The 20,028-nt window shown below is 38.1% G+C and overlaps 2 protein-coding genes and 1 long non-coding RNA gene across 9 annotated transcripts in view; 2 read left to right on the top strand and 1 right to left on the bottom strand.

The window, feature by feature from the left end:
• Positions 1–4,080, top strand: part of LOC132795557 (uncharacterized) — a 55,495-nt gene extending 51,415 nt beyond the window's left edge. Inside the window, exon 3 of the long non-coding RNA XR_009633447.1 lies at positions 3,989–4,080. This is a non-coding gene — a long non-coding RNA (uncharacterized LOC132795557). The remainder of the gene's footprint in view (positions 1–3,988) is intronic.
• Positions 1–20,028, top strand: part of LOC132795556 (class E basic helix-loop-helix protein 22) — a 113,948-nt gene that overhangs the window by 69,488 nt on the left and 24,432 nt on the right. For 2 of the 7 annotated variants that reach the window (XR_009633442.1, XM_060806350.1), the window contains exons 1-3: positions 4,099–5,051; positions 5,239–5,280; positions 18,181–18,381. Coding sequence is in view for 2 of the 7 variants with exons in the window: in XM_060806350.1 (XP_060662333.1) it covers positions 4,370–5,051; positions 5,239–5,280; positions 18,181–18,381 (925 nt within the window). In the remaining 5 variants the exon portion in view is untranslated. Of the gene's footprint in view, positions 1–4,098; positions 5,052–5,238; positions 5,281–18,180; positions 18,382–20,028 lie in introns of those variants that run through there. The other 5 variants (XR_009633445.1, XM_060806352.1, XR_009633443.1 and 2 more) reach the window with 4 other exon arrangements.
• On the bottom strand, positions 2,900–3,326 carry LOC132796222 (uncharacterized). The gene has a single exon (XM_060807306.1). The coding sequence runs from the start codon at positions 3,210–3,212 to the stop codon at positions 3,000–3,002; it is 213 nt and encodes a 70-aa protein (XP_060663289.1). The 5' UTR covers positions 3,213–3,326; the 3' UTR covers positions 2,900–2,999.

Raw genomic sequence — 20,028 nt, 5'->3', positions numbered from 1 at the left:
GTTAGTGTGGCACCGTGGCACTGTCGCACTGTGATGTCTGCCACATGCTGTTTAGCTGCTTCACTGGCGCGTACAAACAATTAGCATCCTCCTCCAGTTGTGGACATCTCTGCTTAGCTTATCAAGCTTTCCCTACTCTGGCTGTGTCTCTGTTGACAGCCTTATTTTCCATCATAATTCTATCTGCTCGTACCTTTTTTGAGCGGCATATCCGCTTTCCGCCTTACGCTTTCCACATTCCCAACTTCTTAACTTCCGACACACTTCATCAGCCCAAGGCCAAGCTGGACTAGCAAATTGCAGCAGCAACAGCAGCCGCAGCCGCACTCGATTACTATTCCGTGTATTGTTATAATAAATTTCAGCTTCATTTCCTTGGTACTTGCTTTCTTTTTTGTCATGCTCAAGTGCCTCTAAATATGCGAGTCCTATTGTTGTCTTCAAGAAGACCTCAATGTTCCCCATCGTCGCTGTCGTTGTCGTCGACGTTGTCGTTGCCGTTGTCGTTGTTGAGCTCCTCGTTGCCATGCACTTAATTTCCTCTGTTCACATCGTTGATTTTGCCTTCCCATCGAAGTGTTTGCCCTGCACTCCAGTGCTTGCCCAGCTTGCCATTAAGCACCACCTGACCTTTATACATACATACCTACATACATATGTATATAGCGTAGCCAACATATTTCGTCTTACCTTCTTTCCACACTTCTTCTTCATTGCTCCTCACGCACTCTCCGCTTTTCACTCTCCGCTTGCGGCTTGTGTAAACTATAATTTATTTCAATTCATTTTAATAGATATTTATGCTTTGTTTTTCATTTGTTTGGCACGGCACTTTAATGATTACATTTCCGACATTTCAATAAATTAGGTTTCTACGCTTGATTTGTTGACATTTCCAAATGGCACAATCATTTGCATTTCCATTAGGCTTCTGCAAACACAACAAAAACAACAAAAAAAAACTTATTGCAGTGAATGGTTGACTTGTTGATTGTAAAAGTATGCATAGCACAGCTTTGATATGGCATTAGCGTTAATGTAGACAACTCGTTATTTTTGAATTTAGAGCACATTGCGAAATCAACAGAACTTTTTGAAATAGTAATGTCAACAAAATTTTGCAGTTATTGGTTTGTTAGTAGTGTTGTGTAAACATCGAAAAATTTACTGCAAAAGTTCCTTTGTTCATTTTTGATTAATGAACTTCGATTGTTCATCGTTCGATAACCGATAAGTTCGATAAGTTCAAAAATGGAACCTGTGAACAAGTGAACTGAACAAAAGAGAACATTTGAAGGTGAACTTATTCATTTTGCTTGCTCTTATTTTCGATCCTTTTCGTTCATTCGAAGAGACGTAATAAATGCTTTAATTCTAAATGCTTGTGAAATGTTACTCGATTTTGCTTGAGAATTATAAGCGAATAAGAATTCAGGAACACCGAGCTGAGATGCAGTCATTGCTCATATGTTTGGCTTGCGAATGCAGAATGCGTGAATAAGTTCAATTGCACACACGCTGCTAAGAAATTGCTTGTCCTCAAAGATTGTTTGCATTTTGCATGCAGCAACAACGCCACAGCAATGAAAAGGAGAGTGAGTGCTTCAAGTGCTTGGCAAACAGGAACTAAGTGCAGACAATTTGCGAAAATTAAAACTGGCAGCAAGCTCTATGGAAAGCGTTTAACTAAGGAATTGAAAAACGCTTTCGTTCGCTTGTCTCCATTTAACAGGAAAATCGCATTAAATAACAGAGCAGCGAGTACACAAAAGTGACGCAGACTGAAAAGCATAAATAATACGAAGAAAAGGCATAGAGCGAAAGAGAGAGAGAGAGAGAGAGAGAGAGAGAGCTGTTTAACAGCTGATGATGCCAAAGAAGTCAGCAGTGTTAGCAATTTTGACAAGGGCCAAAAAATCGAGAGAGAGTGAGAAAGAAGAGCTCATGTAATCCGCTGTTGCTGTTGCAGTTGCATAAGTCTATCAATAAATAATAAATTTGAACTTCATTCAATTTGCAACAGACATACGCTCGAGAGACGCTGCAAAACGCCATGTTGCAAATACCAATATAAATGGAAATGCTGCTGTTTTGATGTTGCTGTTGTTGTTGTTGTTGTTGCTGCTGCTTCTGTTGCTGAAGCTGATGCATTACTGTTGCTGGCAACGCATAAAACATGCAAATGCACCAAATTCTACCAAATTGCACTGAAAACCCGCTGAATAGAAAATGCGAGTAACATAAAAGCGCAGCTGCAAACAAAGGAAATGCAATTTGGTTTTACACTTGAGATGCGTTGTAAGGCGTAATCGCAATATATAAATAAATAATCATAGCATTACGTAGCTCAAGTCCTAAAATATGTAGTATACTTTTTGGAGATGGCATGATTATAAAATGATAAATTTGATTGTGCAAATTATACACCCAAAGCTATTAATCGATGGATAATAAATTCATATTTTAAACATGTGTGAATGAATAGCTATAACTAAATACCTATAGCATTCAATATTCTTCAAAATTTGATTACGATCCCATACAAGTTTAATAAATACTTTTGTATCGGTCCATAACTGCTTTGGCTGTTAATCTGGTATATTTTGCACTGTATGGTATATTTTGAATGTGTTGGTTTATCAATATACCAAATATAGCATTCGCAATCGGGTCCCAGCTAATTTGGCTGTTTATGTGGTATAATTTGAATGTTGTATTATATAAATGTACCAACTATAGCCTTCAGTATATTTTTGTACTTTTGGTAATTAACTTGGAATATTTTACCACATTGTTTTTATACAAAATGGGTAGCAGGTAGCTTTCTTACTGGTTTTAGTTCGATTTCTCTTCGACCGCAGTGTAAACCGACCAGAGAGTAAATAAAGCGAACGATTAATTGTATTTCTTTTTCTTTTTTTTATTTATTTATTCATGCACAATGAATTTCTGAATTTAATTAGCTGGTGCGATGCGATTGTCCCTCTTCGTGTTATTTGCTAACTTTGCTGCGCTTCTCCTTCTTTGCAAGGCTCTGAGTCGCAAGGCTTCACTTCCCCATTGGCAGCTGTAGCAGCAGTAGACTGTGCATCCTGCTTCTCTTCCTTTGCTGTATCGGTGCACTGATTTGCTGTTGAGGTCTCTGTTGGAGCACATGCCATGCTCGGATGTGGTCCAATGTAGAAAGGATTGAAGGGTTTATCGTCAGACATCTTGTGAGGGAAAAAGATCTCTAAAATTTCGAATGAGGGACAATCTAAAAAAAAAAAGAAAAAAGAAATTTAGATTTTTACGAACTGATCCGAATGAACAATAATACACAACTGAGAGAAAAATTCTAACATTGCAAATGAAATGCCAAAAAATTGCCTACTATGATCATATAAAAAAATATATATATTATTTTAATGAAAACTATTATACATGAAATATTAATATACTTATAAAATATATTATTTATATTCATGTTTTTTGTATAATACACATACATGTATATAATAATTTAAATAATAGTTTATTAACGATGAAACTTATTTAAATAAATATAATATATAATAGTAATATGATTACAGATGTGTATAATATAAAGGAAACGGTTTTAAATTAAATTACAAATTACTATTATGAATGTTTTGGTATATCAATATACCAAATATATCATTCTGCAGTTTTGCGGTATATTTAAAAAATAATACCGCAATGTTTTGCTTTTATTCATATTTATGCATAGCTGAAATCTCAAATTTTTATCAAATCGGAATTTGTTAAAATGTAAATACAAATAGCATGCTTTAATTATTTACCCAAGGTTTGAATTTGAATGCATACAAATATCACGTATACGACCACGCTAAAGCACACACACACACACATGCACACAGAGAGAGTTCTTGGTGTTGATTGATGAACTAAAAAATATGAAATTAACAAAATCAATCCTCTGATATTTTATCTTGTTCTCTTCCCCAATCTTTCTCTCGCCACGCAGATGAGTTGAGAATTGTGCAATTGGAGTGCAGGTTGAAGACGCAGTTGAATTTGCAAATTGAAGTTGAAGCTAAAGCAAAACGTATAGAGAACTAACGCTATTATCGCCAACATGTAAATGACAACATCAGAATGATCAGAATGCAACTAAAACTACTAACCCAACTACTAGCAGCAGACAGGCGCCTAACAACAACAACAACAACAACAACAACAACTAGCAACTAGACGGACCAGGCGGCGGCTACCAGGCAACCAGGCAACCAGGCAACCGCATCTGATCAGTTGCCCAGTCGGCCAGTCAGCCAGTTAGCCAGTCTATTAATCTAACCACCAGCAACAGCAGTAGATCATCTAAAAGTTAAAGAGAGAAGAGTGCGCCATGGCCGGACCTCAAGTGCAGCACACGCAGCGACCCAACAGCGCCTACTACACAGGCCTCAATGGCAGCGGTGGCTCCAACGGAGCCTCAGGTGGAGGTGGAGGAGCTGCAGCTGGAGCTGGTGGGATGGCGAGCAGCGCCTCGCATACGGGACTGGGACTGCATGCACTGCGTCAGGTGTCCAATGAGACGGAGCTCATCTATCGCGGCAGCCACACCAATGGCACCGTCAACGAGCTCACCGGGGGACGGCAGCTGACGGGCAGCAACAGTCGGATCATTCAACAGCAGCCGGCGCACAGTTCGCGGGACAATATTGTGAGCAGCATTGCGGGCACTGGGAGCTGTGCCACCGATGCACTCATCGGTACCATTTCCACAAGTGCTGGAGCTGGTGGTGGATCTGGAGGAGCTGGACCTACTTCGGCAGCTGGAGCTGGCAGCAGCAATGCGTCGGCATTAAAGAAATCGAATACGCAGCGAAGTATTGAGATCATTGTGGATGCGTCGCAGTGTGGCAAGGATGCTGTCGCCGATCTCGATGATGTGGAGCAGGGCGAGGGCGGTGGCCAGGAGTCGTCGTCGTCGGTTCGCAAGTCGTCGCGTCATCGCCATCGGCCGCTGCATCGACGTCTCATCAGCTATCTGCGTAATTTGTTCCAGGGCAGCGCCGCACAGAATGGTAAGCGAATTGTAGTAGCCCTGGTTCCTGGTTGAGCAAGCTCTCCGCCTCTCCGTCTCTCTCGTTTCTCCAGTCCCCAATTCTTAGTCCCGATTTATCTCTGCAATACTGAATGCATTTCTTTCTATTTCTTTCTTCCCCAAACTCTCTTCTTTTGTGCATATTTCTCTTCGTGCTCGTTGCGTAGCTTTGACTGAACTCCTCTTGGCCTTGGGCTGCATCTCGAAGCGTAAGCGGTGTTCGTTGCCCCTCCCACTCTCTTCACTACCTTACACAACTTCGCCACTAACCGCCTGCGCATCGATTGACTCTTGACTAACCTCCACTCCAATTTAAATGTGTGCTCGTTGTGTGCTTGAAGGTGCTCCTTAACTAACTCCAAACTTGCTTTCTTCGCTAGCGAGAAAACTTTCAATTGTATTGCATCGTTGGCAACTCTAGCTTCTAGTTCTGTGAATTATACAAATTTGTACTATTAACTTATATTAATAACATTAAAGAAATTGCAAAGCTAATTCACATCAAACTTCGAACAAATAATGATCGTAGTAGCACATTGCAAACGAAAAACAATCGAAAAAAACAAAACAATTTGACTCCGCTTGATTTACTTTTTAATTATCTTTTTACGTTTGTGTTTATGCTATATTTGATACAATCAAGCCTAAAATATTTAAATTCGAAAAGCATTTATATATGTATATATGAAAGTTAATTCGACATATAAAATTTTCGCTTTATTTATTTTCTTAATTGTATTTTACAACTTTTTCTTCGCGCGTTCATCTTCCAACACTCAAGAACTATGTAAGTGCCGTCTCGTTATGAACTAGGTCGATCACACAACTGATCAAATGAACAAGCTCTTTGAAGGTCCTTCATATAGTAGATTTGATAGTCATGCTCATAAGATCTTGTTAGATCATTCATTCTTTCATACGTTTATTTCAATTTAGTCGGTTTAGATTTATTGTAATGTTGATATTAAAAATAAACATTAACATATGAAACTTTGACGGAAACAGCAATGGGACTGCAACAAACCAAATCTATTCGAATAGGTCTAAAACGAAAAAAACGTGGCTGAAAAGAAATAACGGATTAGTTTTCGATCTATTAGAACAAGTTATTCGTTCAGCTCGAATTGAACTAATAAACTGCTTCACCAAAATGAACTAAAAAGCACAATTCTAGTCGGTACAGTATTGCATTTTTATGTTAATACAAATCGATTTCAATCACTTGATTACTCGATAGTACTTAGAAGACATTAAATATATACATTTCGATATATGTAGACAATTCAATATTTCATTCAAATTAAAGTATTATTACTCATACATATGTTGCTTCCTTGAGACCAAATCCTTTGCCAAGCAACTCGTTGAAATGCAAATTGAATCTATAAGTCTTCCTCTGCAATTGCAATTGCTTTGTTATTATAACAAGTACATATATGACGAGAATATATCATTCAACATTTGGCAAACTGATGAGCTTAATAAAATAAAAATTTACTCGACTTGTGCTCAATTTGTAAAAATACATTCTGTGAAGTAGCAAATCGATATGAAATGCAATACGTCTATATAACATAATACTCCACGCGCCAGACGGAATTGTTTAAGGACACGCCTACGCTTACGCTGGCTTCATTTCAATGTGCCTGCCACGTGGAGCACCTTGACAATGACAGTTTGATAGCAGACACCGAAATGAAATTCGAAACAATCGAGGATGCGATGCGATTCGATTCGATTTCGAGTGGAAATTCAGAGACAGAAACTTTCCACCACAAGGATACGAGTATCTGCTGCAGCTTCATGGCGTAATTCGGGACACAACAACAAGTTGGGTAAATTTGAATTCAGTTTGGCATTGTGATCGGCTTCTCCCCCCCGTCTCCGTCTTATGTCACAAAATGAGTTGCGAGTGCCGGATTTGCAGCTCCGTTTGGCTTGGCCAGCGATGAGCTGAGCAAAAGTTTTATTGAAAAAGTTTGATGAATGACAAGTTGGCCTCATCCTCTGGCCTCTGCCACTTCGCTTTCCGCTCCCCACCAACCACTTCCCTCTGACCACGCTCACAGATAAAACTCTTCCTCAGCTGAAACGAACTGCTCTCAATTTGTATTAATATGCACAATGACAATGCACTTAAATAGCTGCCGAAAGTCGCATTTGTGCATTAAAAAGACATTTGCTTATCTCTGGACGCCATTCAGCGAAACACTTGATCAACACTTGTCACTGCACGCAACTTTACAACACTGATTGCAGACTGCAGACTTCATGTGCATCATAATGCATAAACATATTTTGCATTGAAGCAAATCTTGATGTCTTTTAATATTTGCTAGTTTTTTTGTAAGTTTTCAAATATCTTTTATTAGTTTTGCTGTTGTGAAAACATTTTAAACAGAGCTTTAAATGTCATTTAAACTCTAAGTAGTGTTTATTAAAAAGATTTAAAAAATCATTTGAATTTATCAGATTTATTTTTTAAAAAAGGCTCCAAATTTATTTTTAGACTTTTTTTAATATCTTTATCAGCAGTATCTTTTCCAAAATTTCTAAATAGCTTTAAGATCTCTTTAGTTGTGTTTTTTAAAAAATTGTTATCTCTTCCAAGATTTCTAAATATCTCATCAATTTGTTAAGTAGGGTTTTTTAAAATGGCTTATAAAGTCTTTTATAATTATCAATACTATTTTTTTAAATGTGTTGTTAAAATTTACTTTTAACGCATTTTCAAGGATTTTTTTTTAAATTATCAGCAATATCTCTTCCAATGTTTCTTTAAAAACTCTTGCTATTTCTAAATATATTTTCAAGGTAGTTTGATTTGTTTGTAGCTTGGAATAATATTAATATTATTTGCTTGGCAATGCTTTTTAATAACTATGCAATGTATCAATATAATATTTCTTTAAGTTTGATCAATACACAAAATCATTCACGCTTGGTGTTAAGTTCATTTATTATTTTGATAGCATAACCCAAGCCGTAAATCAAATTTAAGGTCTTTCGATCATTGCTATTGCTAACATTGTTCAACACTGTCAAAGTTTACTCCTCGATGCCTCGTCACTTTTTATCTGCTCGCCAACATTTTGTTCAAAAGCGAAGACAACAAAAGATTGGACAGATGACAACAGAGGAAAAGAAATGATATATTTTTTTTTATTTATAGTAATAAGCTGTAGTAAAATTGTTGTCTGCTGTTCCTTCATTTCGGCTTTGGCAGCTCTCTCTCTGTTTCAGCTTCTGCTTGCTGTCGCTTTGTACATTGAGTTTGCCGCTGGCTGCATTTTATTGTTTCCTTCTCCCGGGGGCCAGCTCAATCAGAGTGTGGTTCCCCCTCCTCACCACCTCTTCGTCATCCTCTTTTCTAACAGCAGCATCAGCAGCAACAGCATCTCCCTGCTGTCTTCATCTCAATTTCCGTTGCAGACTTTGTCTCTGGTCCATTTTCCTCTTGGCCTTTTTCTTGCTCTCACTCGCTCGCTTTCTTGCTGTTGCCTTGCTGTCTTCGTTGTGTTCGTTGTCTTCGCTGTTGCTGTTGTAGTTGTAAGTCCTTTTTGCTGTCCATCAGTCCGTCTGGGTTGTTAGTTTTGTCTTGACTTTTTGTTTGCCCTTCGCCTGTTTATTCTGTGCTTTACTGCACTTCATAATTTCTTCATTACGACCACATCCACACCGAAGTCTTACACCCACACCCACACTCATACACCCATACACCCATACACTCGCTCTCGCACTCGCACTCATTCGTGCCATAATTGAATTCAGCGTCTGCATTTTGTGGTCGCTTCAATTTGTGCACTTGATGGCCTAGAGTGAAGGTCCTTTTAGCTTTTAGCCTGCGCCTTGCACACTGCTCACTGCTCACTGCTCACTGGCCCCGGCTTTAATTATCATTTCATTATTCGCTCTTTCTTGCATGTTGTTTGATACTCGTTCGCATTCGCCATCGCGTTCGCGTTTCTCGTTCTATAACATTATTTTTAATGGCAACTGCCACATTTTAAGTGCTTGTGCAACCTCACGATGAACTCAGCTCAGCTCAGCTCTGGTCTTTGGCTGTGATTCCATCTCGACAGCAAAACACCTGCATGTGCCACCTTTGACTTGGTCTTCGTCTTCGCTTTGGTCTGCAGTCTACATTTAGCTGTCTGCGGTCTGCAGTCTTCACATTTTAGTCTGACTATCTTGGCAGTTGCCCCAGTGGCCTCACTTGCATTTGTTTCTCTCTCTCTCTCTTCAGTTGTCGCTTGTCTCGTGTTTGGCGCACTTTCACTGCCTTTCACGTGCATTCAGCCGAAAGCGCAAGGATGCCAGGACACTTTGTCCTTTGTCTGTCATGTTTGTTTTTTCCGTTTCGTTTCGTTTCGTTTCTTTTCTCTCTCTTTCTCCCACTGTTGTATTATTTTTATTATTATTTTGCTGCTGCTTCTGCTGCTGCCTTCGCACTCATTCGCATGTTTGTATGTATGTTATTTAAGTGTCAGGGCTGCCACATTTTAATTTATTTAAGCGCATTCTACGCGGCTTGCAAATGAGTTAAGTGCATTTCGTTTTTCATATAATTTTTTACACTTTTTCATCATTATACCCTGAACATCTTACACTCATTACAAGGTGTGTACTAACTGTAGGTAAACATCAATCATGAGCAGCTAAGTAACTAGCAAAAAAGTAATATAACATTGCAATTTCACTTTTATTACAAAAAGTGATACTGAATGATGTATGAAAAATAAGTTTTTGAAATACTTATTACATCAAGAAATAAAGGTAAAAATAAAATTTGCTGCTATAAAATTTGAGTGTGTTCCTTTCGATCTTGAATGCCGAACAATTCAAAGTGTCTGTTTAAATTATATATTCACAAGATAAGTCATAAGCTTTATGTTTTATACATATTTCGCTTCTTTTAAGAAGCATGCGAAAGATTTAGAAAGATTGTAGTCAAATATGTTTTCATTATAAACATAAATACTAGAATCAAGTGTTGATCAATAATATTTAAAGTAGGTAGGTAACCTTCGGTATATTTCAGTATTTATCTTGAATTTGTTGCTATACAATGTTCCCCATTTAATCTTAATCTTGTTTTTATTTCTTCTTGAATTTTGACCACAGCATAACTCACAGTCGAGTACACTCGCTTAGTGGCTTTTCTCTTACTTTTCACTTGTATTTTTAGTGGCTGTTTGGCTGCGTGGAAAAGTTTTTGCATTCAGGTTGCCAGCGTCGAGATGAATGTGTATTTATCTGTATAAGTCCAGCACAGCAGCAGCTGAAACAACTGCAGTAAACTCTCCCTCACTCTCTCTCTCCCTCACTCTCTTTCTCTCTCTCTCTGACCAGCAATTAGTTGGTAATTGTCTGGGCAACGGCAGCAACGGTAACCATAACCCATGGTCAGCAACAGTCGCTGCCACCAAATGTGCAATAAAATCCAGAAACAGCTTCAACAGCAGCAGCAGCACCAGCAGCCAAGAACAATAATAACAAAAACGACAGCGAAAAATAAGCATTGTTCCATTATTGCAAGTTTGCTCAGCGACATTGCATAGCGGCAACAATGTGACGACGATGTGCAACTCGCCCGCCACAAACTTTGTCGTCAGTCCTTGCCTCAGCTTTTTGCCTTCGTTTCGTAGAACAAAAATGTTCCACATACGCCGTGTGCGCCCGCTGTTTGGGCTATGAAATATCCACGCGCCGTAAATTACGCGAATTTCAACGAGATAAGTGTTTGCCATTGTCTTACTGCCGCGCGCACAGTTTTACATCCCATTGCCTTGCGAGCCTGCAAAAAATAAGAAAACAAAAACCTCCAGCATATCGCGAATTGTGTGCCACACACATTTGTTGCAGCTTCCCCTTGCCCCCCGTTGACTGCTGTTGTCTTTATTATAAAATCTATTATTGCTAAATACCATTCCACAAATTGTTGCACTTGAGTCCGCAGCTATTTCATGCTGAATTTACGACTCGTTCGCCGTGATTTATACCGTTTGCAATTGCATTCTTTAGGCTTGATTTAATCAAAGCTCTCTCTCTCTCTCTCGTTAAACTAAGTACACAATTACTTCTCGTTCTCCCAGCGACATGGCTTAAGCAGAAAGTCAACTAATCGTTGAGCAATCCCTTAGAAGCTACTCGATAAATAAGTATGAATTACTTCAAAAGTAAAGTACTTTTAAACATGGCATATTTATGCCATGTTTAAAATTTAAAAGTTGTCGAGAGTGATTGCATATTCAAGTATTTTATTGTATTATTAGTTTAATTGATGTTTTAAATGATAAAAGATTTACATAGTCGAAATGTTTAATAGAGCATTTTTCACTCATATCTTTTACAATTTGCAGTTTGACAAAAAAAAAAATTGAGAAACCTAAATTTGACACAACGCTGCGATATTATTCTTAAAGTATACCTAATAATATACCGCAATAATCCTGAAATATACCAACGACTATAAGTGGTTTTTCCTTATACCACTAGATTAAACATATGCCGATATAAAAATGTACCACATAGTATACTGAAAATGCTGAAATATTTTTATATATTTTACTGTATGCCAAAATATACCAAATGAAATACCGACAAAATGCCCAATTACATCAAAGGCTTTAATTGGTATTTCGATTAACTATTATAGTAAAAATGTCAATATAAACCAGTATATAGTATATGCAAAAATATACCAAAAATATACCAAATATTTCAACGAAAAAAGTATTGAAATATACCGAAGACTATAACAAGTCTTTCGATACTACAGTATAAATATACCAATATATAACATATATATATAACATATATACTTATACCAATAGAGTAAACATATACCGATATAAAAATATACCACATAATATACTGAAAATTCTGAAATATACCAATGCTTATAATTGGTATTTTTATATATTTTGCTATATGCCAAAATATACCAAAAATATACCAAATAATTCGACGAAAAAGTATTGAAATATACCGAAGACTATTACAAGTGTTTCGATACTACAGTATGAATATATCAATATATAACATACTATATACCAAAGACTACTACAGTATAAATATACCAATATAAAACATACCGCGTACCAAAATATACCAATGTGTTGAAGAGTCGAATGATGATCTAAATAAAGTTCAACTGAACATTTATCCTTATTGCATTACATGTGCATTTAACCGAACTACAGTGAAGAGATCGCACTTAAATTAAATGTTGTTCAAGTACTGAGAGTACTCATTATTGGAATTATGTGATTTGCATGGAAAAACAGTAAACATTAAATCAGACAAATAAATATTTCTTTTAATACTTGCTGGAAAATAACAGACACACTTTGTGTCATTTCCATAAAAATAAACAGCCGAAAAAAGAAATTGAAATATGATGATAATATTTATGTTTATTTTTTTTGCACACCATTTTCTTTGCATGTGATAAGCATTTGAGTAATAGCAAATATTTTGCAAATACTCGTAAATGCGTATTTCAATTGGTGAAAATGATTTCACTGGCAGCCCGGGTTTATGGGATTCTTTTTGGCATAGTCTGAGAATCGAGGCTGAGATGCGTGCTAATAATAACCACAAAGTAGAATGCAATTTTATGACGAAAGCCTTGAATGCAAATACTTACAACTCGGAGATAAAAAGCAGCGAATGAATGAGAGGAATGTACTCGTAACCGCATTTTGTGTATCGCTCAGCCATGTTCTCGATAACTTGTTCATTACCCGAGTAAAGGGTGCAAGAAGTGCGGGGAAAAGGGCAAAGGGCGAGAAAAAAGAACAATATCTGAGTTTGTCTTTTACGAGGCATCGCATTTACTTAGTTTTAACGATTTCATAAAAAATTTTTATAGATTCGTTTTTCTCGTTTTGACTGCCAGCCAGTGTGCGATATGTGTGTGTGTGTGTGAGTTCACTTTAGTTTGCCACGCCTTCCGTCTTATTTTAATGATGTCGACGACACACTTCCTCCACATCGCCGTCACTTTTCCCGGCTTTTCTTTTCGGTTTTTATTTTTTTGGCGGCTGCTTATCGAAGGGAAAGCGAACGAAAAGCTATAAAACTGGCAAAGGCGTTAGACTGTTCACGTATGTGTGTGCGTGTGTGTGTGAATGTTCATCTGTCTCTCTCTCTCTCTCTCTCTCTCTGTGGCGTATCTTCTGCGTTCGCTTCGATTGAGCGCACTTCTTCAAAGGATTGTATCTGTTTTATGTGCTCTGCAGACATCTATTTACGCTTTTGCTTTATTTTATTAATTTGCACTTTGGCTGAAAGTGGGCGTGGCTGCCGCCTTGCACTTATCGAAAACTTGATACGGGACGAACGAAAGTAAATATTTTTGCAGTTTGCAGTTGGCAGTTGCAATGCAACCTAATAAAAAAGAGAAGAGCCGCAGCCGAAGCTGAAGCCGAAGCTCTGCTCTGCCACAGGCAACCACCACAAACACATACACACACGTATCAGCACAAACACACACACACACACACACAAACACATTCACATATATATACACCCACATGCAGCGAGATACTGATGCTGATGTGGTTGCCAGCAGCAGCATGCAAAAATATTTGTACTCTGCCGCTGCTGCAGCTGCTGCTGCTGCTGTGGCAACTGTTGCAACTGTTGCAGCTGTAGCGGAAACGGAAACATGACACCTGCGCAGCACACACACACACACACGCACACACAGCAGCAGCAGCAGCAGAATGGCAAACAAACAGACAAACAAACCGCGTCGAGATAAACAGCAACTTATTATGCGAACGCATGCAATGCGGCAAGTGTTGCAGGTGCAGGTGCAACTGCAGCTGCCACTAAGTGTGTGTGCACTCTCGCTCGGCAAGTGTGTGCGAGTGTGTGAGTGTGAGTGTGCTTTATCTGCAATTACAATGACAACAGCGAGCGGCGAGTTGAAGCGTGCTCAAGCGCCACTCACGCCCTATTTATTGTTATTGTTGCCAATTGCAACGAGCGAAGCGCTGACCGCTGACCACTGACCATTTGCCACGCCTCCCTCCTGCTCTAACTCCCCCTTCTCGGCCAACATTGGCACACGCAAATGAGCGGCTTGTTTGCACTGTCATTGCTAGTCACACACATTCACACACTCACCTGTCACTCCTCACTCACACCTTGACCTCAAGCGAACAAACAACAACAGCAAAAAGTAAAAATAATAATAATAATTTGTGTGCAAACTTTGAGACATTTTTGAAGCGTTGTCGGAGATTGTGCAAACAGCTTTGTTAGCCACGCAAATAATTTAGACATTTTAGTGAAAAACTGCAAAACACACACACACACACTCACCCGGACATGCCACAAATGTCAGTTGGGAATGCCACAAAAATGGAGGCCAAAAATTAGAAGCAAACAAACATGAATATATATTCGAATTAATGCATTTCGTCAACAATTTGCGCAATGCCGCAATGCCAACTGGCAACTGGCTGCTTGCAACTGCCACATAGACAACTCAAAACTGAAATGGAAGATGGAAGCTGCACACAGAGTCATAAAACTAAGCTTGAGAATGTTATTTACCCCCTTGAAAAAGAGAAAAATAGGAATAAAATGAAGCCATAAAACGACAAAGCGTACAAGGTCAAGAAATTTATGGCATTTCATATGCAATGACAGCTGGGAAAACGTGAAAATTCACACAACGCAAATACAAACACCACAATGCGCATATGAATTTAAGTTTTCAAAGCTATAACTATCGCATGGAGAATTAAATAGAGAAAAAGTCCGATATGTGTGATGCTAAAAATGCTCCGTTGAAGTTTAAATTATATATTCATAAGATAAGTCATATCATAAGTTTCATGTTTGATATTTTATTTCTCTTAAGAAGATAGAGAGAGACCAAGAAACAGCGATGTCATAGAGTATGTTTTCATTAATAACTTTAAAACTAGAATCAAGTGTTGATCAAAGATACTTATACACGCTACCAGTAGCTAACTTTCGGTATATTTCAGTATGTTAATATGGTATATTTTTTGGATTAATACCGCGCTGTGTTGATTTTAAGGAGTGCAGATTTCTTACATTTAATATAGGAATTAAAGTATCCCAACGATGTATATTTAACAAATTATTTTTATGATTAAACGTTGAAAGCGCTCTATTTTGTAAAAGAAACTGTTCTCAATCGTACTTTTCAACTGCTAAAAAGTATCAGATTAATAAAGTCAACAGCGAATCGAATGCGCTTCTCGGAGTTAATTGAAGCTACTGCAACAATTTGATTTCGCCACAGTAGACCTTAATCTTCGAGAGGATATTAAACTGGTGGCTCTTTTTTATGCCTGCTGCAAAACGAAATGCCAGAAATGTTTATTCTGTACTTTTTTTTTTTGTCTTTTTGCTGAAGGCGATAAAATTCATTTGTTCTATTTTATTCACTTTTGTTGAAGAAAAGCGCATATTAAACAATGAATTTGCATATGCATGAGTGTGTGTGTATTTGTGTGGCTTATTTCGGCATAAATTACATGTTTTTTTAATTGAGCAGACTACAGAATACCCGGCAGCAGTAGGAAAGATTGCAACTGTTCCGTTGCGCTGATAAGTATGCTATAAAAAGAGTAAATAATGCAGTAAATAATTAGGGTAGAAGTAAATCGTAAATATGATTTCGTTTTTAATGAATAGACGAAAGATTAACCGGCAACAGCAGCAAACTTCCACTCAATTTGAATTGCAATTGCGCTTAAAAGTATGCTATAGAAATTTGTTCAGCAATTAATCGTATTTTGGATTGCGAGTTCTTCCGTTCGACACATTAAACATACATTATGAATATTTGGGTATTCCCACTATACACACATATGTATGTTATGTGCAGCCATAGCCAACAGCTTTTTATTAAACAGACTATGGAATACCCGGTAGCAGCAGAGTTTGCAATAGTTAGCTGCGCTTAAAAGTATGCTAAGATTAATAGTATTTAGGAAGTAGATCACATTAAGCATGTTCAAATATCTGTACATTTATCGTAATTTCACACTTCTGTTTATATTGGACAGACTAGAGAATACTCGGCAGCAGCATCAAAGATCCAGGGGGATATTCGTAATACTTCAGTAAAACTATTTACTTGGCAATAAATAGCACTCTTTCACACATTGAGCATACTCGGTTATCTGACAATTATTGGGTATTCACACGTTTTTGTATGGTTGACTCCAGGTCCTTGGCAAGCGAAGCCAAACGAAGCCAAACTGGGCTTAATGTGGGTGTGGCTGACAAATAGTTGATGCGCTGCCATGGGCACGTCTCTCCTCTCTGCCTCTCTTTACCCTCCGCACCATCCGCTACATCCTCTGCTGCTGCTGCTGCGGTTGCTGCGCGTGTTTCATGCATTTTTAAGCAGCCATTTGTCAAGCGCGTGAAAAGTGTTGCCTGCTTTTGGGCACTCACTCTAACACGCACACACACACATACTCATACGCAGCTGCAGGCAAACATGTGTGAGTGTGTGTGCGTGTGCATGTACTTACAAGTCGAGCAAAACTTTTAATTAACCAAAATTGAGGCTCCGCGGCATCCACAAAGAATTTTTCACACAAAGCCAAAGGGGCATTTACCTGGGCCAAAGTCACTCGGCGTTTTTTTGTTGTTGCCTGACTGAAAAGTTTGCCGAGTTTTTCTTTTTACTTTTACCACAAGCACTGCACACACACACACGCACACTTCTACAACTACTGCTAATGTATGGAAAGCTCGTATAAAAGGCCTAAAAACCTTTTTGCCGAGCGACATGCAAAGTACGAGTACTTAAGGAAGTTGCAAGTCAATTCAGCGCTAGCAGCGACTCAAAAGATCAAAATCACGCCAACTTCAGTATGTCTTTGGTGTGCTGTACTTGTCAGTCAGCATGACAGCAGACGGCAGACAGCAGACGGGCCGAGTGATAAGAAGCTCACCTTTTGAAGTGGAGCTGCCTCACATCAAATTTGCCTGCGGCTAATGACAGAAACCACGAAATACATACGCTAAGCTTTAAATGCATTTTACGCCAGCTGAATTTCGAATTTAAAAATGCTCTCTCGTTGTTTTGTAGAGTAATAGCCGTAAATCGACAGTATGCTAGTTTGTCTGTGATACTGCCTAACTTGCCTGCAATATTTGCATATCCGCTAGCCATAAGGTAGAAGAGTATCACAACAGGCAGAAGGAGGTATCTCCGATCATTAGTCAGGACGATATATCCAAGTCCGATTTAGCTGACAATCTGGTATATTTTGTACTCTATAGTATATTTTGTGGTATATCAATGACCCACATAAATCTTTTTGTATATTTGAGTATTTTTGGTATACTAGTTTTATCTCGATATAACAATATATGTTTTAGTAAACAATCTGGTATATTTTGTTGTATGGCAATATACTAAAAAAAAAGTTATAATTTTTGTATTTTTGGTATGCTTTCGGTATTTTGTGGTCAACTTGTTTGGTCAAGAATAATGCCGGGTATCTCACAGTCGAGCACACTCGAATGTTGCTTTATATACAACAGACAGAAGAAGGCATCTCCCAAAGAATAGGTGTATACATACTTTTTCTGGTATATTATGTAGTATGTAAATATACCAAAAAATCGTTTAACAATGTGGTATATTTTACACTCTATGGTATATTTTGAAATATATCAAATATATAATTACCAAATAAAGCATTTGGTATATTTTTACAATTTTATAGTAGACACGTTGTTAGATTTTAAGAAAAATTCCGGGTATCTTACAGTCGAGCATACTCTGATAAAGAAAATAACACAAATTCTTATGAACTCCTCCTTTAATTTTAAGCTGGGAAAATGAATAATTGAATGTAATGAAAATTGCTAAAAAAAAATAAGTTAAGTTAAGTTCAAGTGTTATTAAATTTTGCCCCTTTATGATGATGTTGCCTGCAACATTTTCGCTTGTGGTTGAATATTAAATAAATTCCCTACTATTGCTTGTTAATCACATTCACTCATGCTTCCCTTTTTTCTCTCTCTCTCTCTCTTTCTCTTCCACTTCTCTCTCTCTTTGTTTCTCTTTATGCTTTGCTCTGCGTACTTTGCAGATTCGGAACTGGAAGAATTCGAGACGCCAGCTCGCTACAGACCAGACTCACTGAGCGCCCTGAGTCGTGCCACCCGCTTCACAGAGGATGAAATCAAACGAATTTATCGCGGTTTTAAGGCTGAGTGCCCCACGGGCGTTGTCAAGGAGGATACCTTCAAAGTGATCTATTCGCAGTTCTTTCCTCAGGGAGGTTCGTGCGGTACAGTATAATTTGTTTCGTTAACATTTGTGACTTGAACTAGTGATTTGACTAACGCTTGCCTCTCCTATCTTTATTTACATATTATATATTATATAGTATTACTCGTTTCTCGTTTAGTTCCATTCGATTACACCACACAATCAGTATGATATCGAATTTATTCGATGCTTGTAGTGATCAGAACATCAGATCGTGCATTAGAACTCATCAACGCAACTTGCAACACGCTTCAACTCAAAAATTTCGAGTGATCTCGATTTAAATAATATTAAAATGTTATTCTTGATGTGACAAATATTGAGTTATGTTATAAGTGTTAGCTATAAGTAGTATGCGTAATTTATGTAAGAGTGTGAGTGTGAGTGTGATTGATGCAACAATAATTTCATTCCATTCTATTCATAATGTTTAGACTACAGATTGTTCCATTAAAATGCATTTTATTTTCTCAAATTTATATCAGCAATGATTTAATATAGTTAAAATTCATTCAACAAACTTTCTCATCGTCTATCTTGTTTGCCATCCATTCACATTAATACATTACCAGCTTTCAGTTACAAAGATAGTTTGCCGACAATGTAATGATAACAGATTTGATTAGTTTTCTTGGCAACATTACATTGTAGCTCACAAAGTTCGTGCGGAGAAAAAACATTTTGTGCTGATAGCTTGCATCCATCTTAGTCAGCAGAGAAAAGGAACTTAAAGTTTGTGAAAATCGTTGATTGTTGATTACTTTGCGTTTGATTTTCCATTAGAAATATTATTTGTTTACATTGTATAGAATGAAGCATTATTGGCATTCATTAGGAACCCAATTTTAGGTTGTAATTAGGCCAGAAAAATGCCAAGTCAAAACACAGACACTTAATCAGTTTTAAATGGCAAGCGAAGCGAGAAGAAGCAAACGCAATCCTTGTCAAAGTCCTGGCATGGGATCGGGGTTTTGGCTTGACCCAAATTCCAACGAGAGAAGAAGAAGAAGAAGAAGACGATTCGCATTGTTATCTGTTATCAATCGAGTGAGTCTCGTCTGGACAGCCCGCATCGTAAATGGAACGAGAGAGAATGCTAAATGGTGAATGCCAAATGGCTCAATGACAGCCAACTGAGGGGCCATCGGCCACTATTGGCTATTGGCTATTGGCTTTTGCCTCTTGACTGTTTTGCCAAAATTCAGTTGCCTTTGGGCATGTCTCATCGCAGCTCGTAGCACGGAGTGGTATTATCGTTATTATTGCCCGCTTTTGTCAGTGACCAAAACAAAGGCCAATGCCAGGCTATTGACCAAGGCTTTGTGCCCGGATTGGATGGGGCATTGATAAATAGATGCACAAACACGAGAGGATGGAAGAGGGAGGCGGAGGGGGGGCAACGAAGTGATAGCAAAAGAGTTGCTGGAGAACTAGGGAAGAATGGCAGCCCCATTCGGGAATTCGTGCTTGGACCCTTTGCTTGCCATGTTTAAACTGAAAATGTTGAGAGAGCAAATTAGCAAAAGTATAAAAAGCAAAATCATGTTTCACAAGTCGCGACTACGCTTCGTTTTTGGGACGATGAAAGGGGAGACCGAGAGGAGACCAAGAGGAGATTGTGGATTCTAGGGTCATGTAGAGCAAGGCAAATGGGCGAAAGGCTAAA

Source organism: Drosophila nasuta, chromosome X (genome assembly GCF_023558535.2).
Source record: "Drosophila nasuta strain 15112-1781.00 chromosome X, ASM2355853v1, whole genome shotgun sequence".
NCBI classification, from domain to species: Eukaryota; Metazoa; Arthropoda; class Insecta; order Diptera; family Drosophilidae; genus Drosophila; species Drosophila nasuta.
Note: the sequence above shows the minus strand (reverse complement) of the source record. Positions and strands in the feature narration are given on the sequence as shown.

Coding starts and splice junctions, on each gene's coding strand:
- LOC132796222 (XM_060807306.1), bottom strand. CDS start 3,212: ATGTCTGACGATAAACCCTTCAATCCTTTCTACATTGGACCACATCCG.